Source organism: Danio aesculapii, chromosome 1, assembly GCF_903798145.1.
Source record: "Danio aesculapii chromosome 1, fDanAes4.1, whole genome shotgun sequence".
Classification (NCBI taxonomy): domain Eukaryota; kingdom Metazoa; phylum Chordata; class Actinopteri; order Cypriniformes; family Danionidae; genus Danio; species Danio aesculapii.
The window spans coordinates 53,024,948-53,035,636 of record NC_079435.1 but is presented as its reverse complement, the minus strand read 5'-3'; the positions used below and the strand labels follow the sequence as shown (position 1 = coordinate 53,035,636).

Sequence of the window (10,689 nt, the reverse complement as noted above, 5' to 3'; positions counted from 1 at the left end):
AAACAACTGAATCAATGCTTTATATTCATTTATATTCAAGTTTTTTATATTCAGAATATAGTTTATTCATCTAGTGAGACAAGTATACAGGCATACTTATATTGACAATTATACACCTAAGCAGATATTCCTACTGTACAAGGTTTAAATATTAATGAATACATCTCTAAGCATGTCTGCTTATTTATAGACCCCCCCCCCATAAAAAATGTGTGCAGTATTTTTATTCCTTGCCCTTCAGTTGTTCTTTTATTATTCTAGATTTCACATTTCCTTTCAAGTTTGCAAAATGTACAGTTTGTTCCACAGATTACAATATGTGGCGTGGAAGGTAATACTAATAATCCTGGCTGAAACAATGGGGTTGCCAGCACTTTTGGCTTGAAAAAAACTGCTGCAGGGAAAAGATGTCAGATTTGGCTCCATTCTAGTGATGGCGTTAATGGTAATGAAAAGACAGCGTGATTGATGTTCTTCTGGCTTACCTTATGATTAAAGGAACTTATATTTTAATACGCCAGTATGTTTAATACATTGGGGAATTTACACAATAGGCTATGACTAACCAGGTGGGTTTAGAACAACATGAGGGCGGGTAAATGACTTTTTAGAGGAATAACTGCAGTCAGAGCTAAAGGCCTGTAAGTACATCTTCTTAGGATGGAGGACTTGTATATGAGTGACGTTCCCATCAGCAGGGTCACGTCGCTGCCCATCGCTTTGTCATCATGACCACCGGTGAGGACACAGAAGCATCCCTGTGGCCGGATCGGGCTCATCCAGCTCAGACTGAAGGCCTGAGTCTTGAGGAGGGTGAAGAGCCGACCGGTGGTCTTACTGGAAGCACTGGAGCATCTTGGGAGTCGACTGGCAGCGTGACAGAGGTGAAAGAGAATGCACAGCTTCCATACCCGACCCTGGCGCCAGTGGTTTTCTTCTGGCTCCACCAGAGCACAAGACCCCGGAGCTGGTGCCTCGCACTTGTGTGCAGTCCATATCCTTTTCTAGGTTTAATCTAGTGTGGTTTATTTGCTTTAGAAAAGAATATTCAATTTAATTCATGTATATTTCTATAGCGCTGTACAATGTAGAATGTGTCAAAGAAGCTTAATATAAGTTATTATATTAAAGTAAGTTGTTGTAAATTGAAACAGTGTCAGTCCAGTTTTCAGAGTTGAAGTTCAGTTCAGTTCAGTTCAGTGTGGTTTAATTTTCACAGCTGAAAGTCCAAACACTGAAGAGCAAATCCATCGATGCACAGCTCCACAAGTCCCAAACCAAGCAAGCCAGTGGAAACAAAACTTTACCAATTAACAAAAGTGAAGGAAAAAACCTAAGGAGAAACAGGCTCAGTTGAGCACGACCATTTATCTTCTGGCCAATCTTCTTGTGCAGAGCTGCAATTATTCACAAATATTGAATTTATGAATAATTATTTGCAAACAGTGTATACATAGAGAAATAAATAATAACACAAATACACTTCACTGAACATGTAAACATAGAAATCACCTATAAACTATATACCTGCAGGTTACTGTAACTTTGTTTAAACATAATAACTTCAACTGTTAAAAGCTGTTAGTTACTAGTTAATTAGTTATAATTATTAATAATTAATAAAGTTATGGTAACTAATAACTTTTCTGAATTTGATTGTAATGCAATACTGTGCACCTTTTGTCAAGCTGCTTCAGAACAGTAATTATTGTGAAAAGCTCTATATAATCTTGAATTGAATTGAATAGTCAAGCAACAATATTGTTAATATCGTTAAGTTTATAAATTTTTGACTTATCTATTAATTAAGGTAAACTAAAATAACTATAAACACATTCTACACATCGTTTCAAGTAATTAGTCTTAAGGCTCGTACACACCGGGACACTTTTCGTTTACGTTTATCGTCAGCATTTTTCGAGACATTTTTCCGGATTCAAACCCAATCGATTATCACTGGCGTCGAGCAGAAGAGTATGCAAAATCACTTCTTGACGTTAGATGGCGCTACACAACTTTAAGCTTCTGACACCCACTTGTAGCACAGAAGAAGAGAGAAAGTTGACACGCTTGTTGTTAAAATTACTGGTGATTCGAACAAGCATGGATGGTTCAAGTAGCAGCTCTAGCGATGAAGAAATGATAATTGTTCTCCAGTGCAATAAGTAGCTTCACGATCATATCGCCTCTGGGCATCTTCTTCAATGTGCGCTCGTATTTACAATTTTGCGCATGAGCGCCTCCAAGTGCTGTTTACTGTCACTTCAGCAGCTCTGTGCACGTAAACAAACGTGCCAATCTGATTGGTGGAGAAGGTTTTGACACAGTGCGTCAAAACAAAAAAACGAGCATGAGGCCTTTCTTTAAAAATGACGCTTTTACTTCTGACGTTTTGTGCGTTTGTATGCACGATCACATTGCCTCTCTTTATTTACGCCACGAGGCGTTAAACGTTGAAGGAAAAGGCGAGCAAAAAGTATCCCGGTGTGAAAGGGTCTTTAATTATAAAAATTCCTGGAAATATCATATTTATAGCAACCCTTTACAGTAAGGTTGTATTAGTTAATCTTAGTTAATGTATTTACTAACATGAACAGACAACCCAGCAGGCACACAAGATCATAAGACATTAATATTAGGTTAGATTTAGGTCGTGACGTCAGGTGACCAAAACTCAATGTCTATCCAATAACGACATCAAATTACGTTGATATTTGGTTGATTTTAGGTTGTGTTGGAAAGTGACCAAAATCCAGCATCTGATAGATGTCATAGTGGTAACGTCCACACAACGTCAAGGTGTAACATGATTAGACGTTCATATTTGGTTGATTTTAGGTTGGACGTTACCTGACATTGGGTTCTGATGTCAACCCAATATTCATTTCCAAACAAAATCCAACGTCTCTACGACTTTTGCGTATGTTGGGGTACAACCTCAAAATGACGTCATGTGGACGTCCTGTGCCTGCAGGGAATGAACAATATATTTATTACAGTATTTATTCATCTTTGATAACATTAGTTCATGAAAACAAAGTTGTTCATTCTTAGTTCATGTTAATTCACGATATTTATATTATCACGATTAATATATTTCATATATATATATCACGATTAATGTTAACAAGCATTTTATTAATGCATTAACTGATGTAGAACTATTTATTTCAATGAATAAATGCTGTACTGGTATTGATCATTCTCTTAGTAAAAAAAAAACAAGTAATAAAAACAAATTAACCAATAAATATAATCACAATATCTTAATTTAAATATATTGCAAAGGTTATAATTTTTTTAAATTACTACCCCTTGAATGTTCAATTCTTTAGTTTAGAGCATAAAATACATGCTTTATATGTATATAAATCAACAAAGAGAGTATAAAACAAATATATATAAAAAAGTTTGGTTAACTGAGGCTTAATCTTCAAGGCATAATCATATTTGATTTATTACCAAAATATTGCATTGTTATATTCTGTATATGAATCAATGTGTCCGTTAATGTTTATTAAAATTAAAACAAAGATCAAGTAATTAGTTTTAAATTAAATAATTAATACAACACCTTCTTAAAGTCATTTCCATTTTCCTATTAGGTCCCTTAAGGCAATAGTCATATTGTTTGTTTTTACAGCGTACGATAATTAACCGCTGGCAATTAAGCACACTGTGCAGTTGGTGCACTGCATCTCTGTCTTCATCAGGGTGGAGAACAGCTTTTGTTTTTGTCTCACTTATTCATTGTTGTCCTTCTTACTTGGTGATGTTCGCTGTGGCCGTGAGCCAGCCTCGCGCTGATGAATAATTGCTGAATGCAGCGTGGTTTGTCAGTTTTGTTCACCTGTTTTTCCCTTCTGTACAGTGAAAAAAATGCGAATTATCACATATTGCATTTTCTTAAGTTCTTAAGGGGCTTTGAGAGCTAAGGCGGTCTGCATGTGAAGAAACAATTACGAGCGAATTCTCCATGTTGCGTCATAAATTCCATCCAGGGAGCTTTCTTGTGTATAAAGTTATGAGATACGCTGGAGAAAAAAAATGATATTCATAATTTAGGTCTCCGCATATCTCATAAGGATTGCCTCGGAAATTACCAAAGTAGTGCCACACTGTCCCTTTAGTGACATTATCTGACTCGTAGCGGTGAAACAAAGCAATTTGGCCGTGTTATGTAACCGCTGGTCTTCCTAGTGAGTGAGTGAGTGAGTTTTTCTGTCTCATGTCTTCTTTCATGCCCTTTGATGTTAACCATGAGACATGAGAGTGTGATTGGGTGTGATTTTGTGCACTTCCTAGGTTGTAAAGTACTTGTCGATTTATATTTCTGAAGGGAAAGCATCTCTGAAGGACACAATTCTGTGTGTGTGTATGAAATAGCATTGCTGTCATATTGAGAATGCACAGACACTAGATATTTACATTTTCCTATCGAAACAAATGGATGTCAGGATATGGTTATGTGGTTACAGAAGTGTTTCTTTTGGTAATGTTATGTGGTTGCTAGGCTGTCTGGTTGGTTGCTAGGTGATTATTTATTACCTTGCGTCAAAGGGATCTTCATTCTTTTTTTATTAATTTCTTTGTTTACCTAAATCGGATCTTTAGTATTGATTGTCCACACTATTATTTTTAATGCAAGACGATCTAATGGGTTTGTCCAGACAATGGAATCAATATGCTGTCAATATATACACTGTTTACTATATTATTGATTTAAGCATTGACATGATGCTTAAAGACTTGTGATATGAGGTTTCAATGTGTGAAAAAAACAGATGGAAAACTGATCTTATCGGATTACCTCATTAAATAAAATAAAATAAAATAAAATAAAATAAAATAAAATTCAATTCAATTCAATTAAATTAAATTAAATTTAATTCAATTCAATTCAATTCAATTCAATTCAATTCAATTCAATTCAATTCAATTCAATTCAATTCATCTCATGTATTATGCGAGTAGCATTTTACACATTTCCAAAATGCATGCAGTAATGCTTTGTTTGCCATGTTACTATAGACCATTTTGAGGGATGTAAACAAAAACATGGTCCCAACGCTTTTCCTGTTTTGCATTTTTAATTTCTACAGCTTTCAAGAATCCAAAAAGAGCCACATATTGATACATATTGTTGTGATAACTGTTTTAACATGAAGTTATGATTGAATTGCCTCTTGTTACACTTATGAAATAGTTTGATAACAAGCAGGAAATGTTCATGGGCCAATGACATGATCACATTGAAATGGTCCACACTCACTGGTCACTTTACTAATACCAGGTTGGACCCCCTTTTTCCTTCAGAACTGTCTTAATCCTTCATGGTTTAGATTCAATAAGATAATTTTGGTCCATATTGACATGATAGCATCACACAGTTGCTGCAGATTTGTCAGCTGCACATCCATTATGCAAATCTCCTGTTCCACCACATGCCAAATGTGCTCTATTGGATTGAGTTCTGGTGACTGTGGAGGCCATTTGAGCACAGTGAACTCATTGTCATGTTCAAGAAACCAATCTGAGATTATTCGCAATTTATGACATGATAGGTTATCCTGTGGAAGTAGCCATCAGGAGATATACACTGTGGTCATAAAGAGATGGACATGGTTAGCTACAATATTCAGGTAGGCTGTGGTGTTGACACGATGCTCAGTTGGTACTAATGTACCCTAAGTGTTCCAAGAAAATATCACCCACGTCAGTACACCACCACAACCAGCCTTATCCTTTGATACAAGGGAGGATGGATCCATGCGTTCATGTTGTTGATGCCAAATTCTGACCGTACTATCTGAATGTCGCAGCAGAAATTAAGACTCATCAGACCAGGCAACGTTTTTCCAATCCTTTATTGTCAGGTTTTGGTGAGCCTGTGCAAATTTTATTCTCAGTTTCTTGTTCTTAGCTGACAAGAGTGGCACCAGGTGTGGTCTTCTGCTGCTGTAGCCTATCTGCCTCAAGCTTGGACGTGTTGTGTGTTCAGAGATGCTCTTCAGCATACCTCAGTTGTAACGAGTGGTTATTTGAGTTACTGTTACCTTTCTATTAGCTCGAACCAGTCAGGTCATTCTCCTCTGGCCTCTGACATCAACAAGGCATTTGCATCCACAGAACTGCCACTAACTGGATATTTTCTCTTTAGGACCATTCTCTGTAAACCCTAGACATGGTTGTGTGTGAAAATCCCAGTTGATCAGCTGTTTCTGAAATACTCAGACCAGCCTGTCTGGCACCAACAACCATGCCACGTTCAAAGTCACTTAAATCACTTTTCCTCCACGTTCTGATGCTGGGTTTGAACTGATCATCTTGACCATGTCTACATGCCTAAATACATTGAGTTGCTGCCATGTGATGGGCTGATTAGAAATTTGCATTAACGAGCAGTTGGACAGGTGTACCTAATAAAGTGGCCGGTAAGTGTATATCGCTATACAGAGTGAACTCTAAATACTTTTCATACGAACTGAAACCTAATATAAAACAAATCACGTTTTAATTACATTTCAGGCCACATGTGAATGTGATCTGAATGGGGGTTGTAAATGTGGGATTTCATTTGTGACTTTTTACTCTTTAGACTACAGAATCCTAGAAAACAAAGTTTCTTGTTCTCCTCTGCCAAGCAGAGAAATCACAAGTCTGATTGGGAAGTCACAGCACACCTCTCTCTACTCAATCAACAAGCTTTTGTTTTTAAAAGACAGACGTGAAATAATGTGAGGATGGGTAAATGAAAGTTCAAACCATCCTTTTATCTCTACAGTATCCTTTTTATCTTTACAGTAGCAGAATATTTTTTTAAATATGTGTTAGTAATAGAGTGAATCAGAGGCCTTTGTTCTGGAAGAATTGTTCCCATTCATTTTTTTACCACAGACATTACATGAAATTGGGGTGGCACAGTGGCTCTGTGGTTAGCACTGTCACTTCACAGCAAGAAGGTCGCTGGTTCAAGTCACGGCTGGGCCAGTTGGCATTTCTGTTTGGAGTTTGCATGTTCTCCATCTGCTTCAGTTTCCCCCACAATCCTAAGACATATAAGAACTGAACTTTTTTTACGTATCAGAATTGAATGTTCTGTGTTTTCAACAATATTGCAAGTTCATTAAAACTTAAAAACTGAAAAACTGTAGTATTGAAAACTGTTTTTTTTTCTTGCATATTTAATAATATAACTTATTGTAATATTAGTATTGTAATAAGCAGTAGTTTATGGACCTATTTCCTTTTAGTAAAGAAGTATTGGATTTATAGGTGTGCATTTTAGCTCCTTATGCATCAAATATGCGCTCCAAACTTCATTGAGACATGTTGAATTCTTCTTCCATGATTTGCATTGTTTCCAAATAGCTTTATTAGTGAATTTTCTTGCCAATTTTTTAATCTGTTTGATCTATTTTGGTCTGTAAAGTTACTTCTGACCATGACATGTCCACACTAAATGGTTATAAGTGAATTGCGTAAATTGGCCATAGTGTATGAGTGTGTGTGTGTGAATGTGAGAGTTTATGAGTGTTTCCCAGTACTGGGTTGTGACTGGAAGGGCATCTGCTGCGTAAGATATTAAGAATAGTTGGTGGTTCATTCCGCTGTGGATACCCCTGATAAATAAGGGACTAAACCGAAGGAAAATGAATGAATGAATTACAGAAAATCTATGAACCAAAACTACAAATGAGGTAAATCATAACTTTAAAGCTTTGATTGGAAGCAAAAAGTAAAAATAAAATATAAAGGGAACAGACTTTTTTTTCAGAGTCATGGGTAATTAAGCATATGCCACTGATTAACAACCTCGGATATCACAGTTGATCTGTCTTTAATAAACTGTCTTGCATACAGTGAGTTTTAGGCTGATTTATTCCAGATTTATCCCTCCCAACAATCTGAGAAAAAAATCAGCATGCAATCTGACACATCGCAATCACACAATCTGACACTGTGACTATCACAACAGACAAAAGTAGTGTAGTCTGACTCTGAACCCCAAATAAAACATCTACAGTATTTTTCTGTGGAAATATAAATGGGATTTTGACTATTGGGACCCAGCAATTCCACTATAATTAGGGCTGCGTATTATTTCAGCTTCAACATCGCAATGTGAAGTACAGGGATCAACCAGACAACGCAGTTCATAATGCATTCATGGGGAAAATTGCAAAGTTGAACCATAATGGAGTGAAAGTTTATCGTTTACATGTGTTTCTAAGGCCTGTTACTGTGTAAATATTTAAAGCGAGTTTAAATCTTTCAGAAGCAAGAAAAGGATCAATAAGATTTGTTGCTTTAATGAAGATTACCTGCATTTAATTGATACAGTGTAAAATATGCAGCATTATTATTTTATATTTGATTATTCAATTAAATTCAGGCTTATTTATATAGCACTTTTTACAGTGATGATTGTTCCAACAATAAGGTGCATGTTTTTACATAACAGTCAAAATCAGAAAGTTAAGGTGTTGTGTACACTTCCTGTCAAAAGTCTTGTCATATATCCAAGTTTTAGGAACAGCAAATAATAACTTGACTTCTAGTTGATCATTTGGTATCAGAAGTGGCTTATATGAAAGGCAAAGGCCTCTAGATTATGCTTACTTTACCAAAATTAAATTTGATCATGCCTTGATTTTTAGTTATTTAATTAGGACAGTAAGGTCTGATTTTGCTTAGACAAAAGTCTTGTCACTTAACAGAAATAATGTACAGTATAAAAATATAAAGTCATGGTGCAGTGGAAAAAGAATTAATATTGTCTGTGACTACCATGAGCTTGGAGGACTGCATCCATACATCTCTGCAATGATTTAAATAACTTATTAATAAAGTCATCTGGAATGGCAAAGAAAGTGTTCTTGCAGGACTCCCAGAGTTCATCAAGATTCTTTGGATTCATCTTCAATGCCTCCTCCTTCATCTTACCCCAGACATGCTCAATATTGTTCATATCTGGTGACTGGGCTGGCCAATCCTGAAGCATATTGACCTTCTTTGCTTTCAGGAACTTTGATGTGGAGGCTGAAGTATGAGCAGGAGCGCTATCCAGCTGAAGAATTTGCCCTCTCCTGTGGTTTGTAATGTAATGGGCTGCACAAATGTCTTGATACCTCAGGCTGTTGATGTTGCTATCTACTCTGCAGATATCTTGCATGCCCTCATACAAACCATGTTTTTTCCTTCACCAAACTTGACTGATATCGTGAGAATCTTGGGTCCATGAGGGTTCCAGTAGGTCTTCTGCAGTATTTGTGATGATTGGGATGCAGTTCAACAGATTATTCATCAGAAAAATCTACCTTCTGACACTTTTCCAAATGATCAACTAGATGTCAAGTCATTGTTTGTTGCTCTTACAACTGGGATCAATGACAAGACTTTTGTCAGGTAGTGTATAGGGTGGACAGTATATAAAGTATCCTATATAAACTGTATATACTGTATATGGTTAAACTCCCAAGAAAAACAAAACAGTCTTTATAACAATTGTGTCTTCGTTGTGGATGTATTTCTCAATGCTAATTTGTTTCAATTTATGCAAATGCATCTTGTACAAAATCAACCCAATCAATGTAAAATGAGACATTATTACCAAAAAGATCTACTAAAGTCATGTCACAATGTATGAGAAAATGCTAAATGTGTCTATAATAGTGATGGATGTCTTAAAAACAGCTCTAATTACTGATTAAATGTCATCAGAAACTGATAAAGCAAACATTTACTATAAATTGGTTGAAACACACGTGCTCATATGTATGTGCATGCAATCTCAAGACGCATAGGGTATCGGAGTGCGAATGTGTGACACTGTGAGATTCAGGTGTTAGGTTTGACAGGTTTTAATTGATTTATAGCATATGTGGGGGTTAGAGGTGTTAATTGAAACCTGGATATGCATATGCGCTTTAATCCTTAATTGCAAGGAGATTCCCAAGGGGAGCCTGAATGCACTTAATAGAAAAAATAACAAGCCCGAGCTCGTCAATACCTGTGTGTCTGTGTGTGACAATGTCCATGAGGATAACAGAGACATTGGGAAAGTAAGGGAATGTCAGATGGTGACATGATGTTCTGGAGATATGATGCCGTTTATGTCTCAAGTACACATATCTATATATATATATATATACACACACACATATAATTCCCAAGGAAACTCTTAATGACACTGGTGCAAAAACTTCACTGATTGGCGATGTCCATGGCTACTGTCACTAATGAATCTCCGGGGTTACAGGTGCTTGTCATCGCTGTCAGGGTAACAGCGGTGGTTTCTCACTAATGTAGGCGCAGGGTTCAACTTCCTAACACTGAGAGAGGAGGAGAGGAAGCGATGAAGTCAGAAAAGAAAACTGATAGAGAATGTGAAAGGAGGGCGAATATGATGAATAATCATTTCTGTGACTGTTCAAGACAATTCTGAATGCTTGGAGCGTGTTTATTTTTCTGTAATTGTATTTGTATTGTTTTATAAATACATGCACTGTATTAAAATTGGAGTTTGCATGTTCTCCCCGTTTTTGCGTGAGTTTCCTCCTGGTGCTCTGTTTTTTTCCCCACAGTCCAAAGACATGCGCTATTGGTGAATTTAATGAACTAAATTACCCGTAGTGTATGAGTGTGTGTGTGTGTGTGCGTATGGGCGTTTCTCAATACTGGGTTGCA

The 10,689-nt window shown here is 36.5% G+C and overlaps 1 protein-coding gene across 1 annotated transcript in view; it reads left to right on the top strand.

Annotated features, from left to right (window-relative positions):
- The first annotated feature begins 709 nt into the window (after window positions 1-709).
- cacna1hb (calcium channel, voltage-dependent, T type, alpha 1H subunit b) overlaps window positions 710-10,689 on the top strand; it is a 204,060-nt gene continuing 194,080 nt past the window's right edge. Inside the window, exon 1 of the mRNA XM_056453793.1 lies at window positions 710-994. Within this exon, the coding sequence (XP_056309768.1) occupies window positions 729-994 (266 nt within the window). The 5' untranslated portion in view covers window positions 710-728. The remainder of the gene's footprint in view (window positions 995-10,689) is intronic.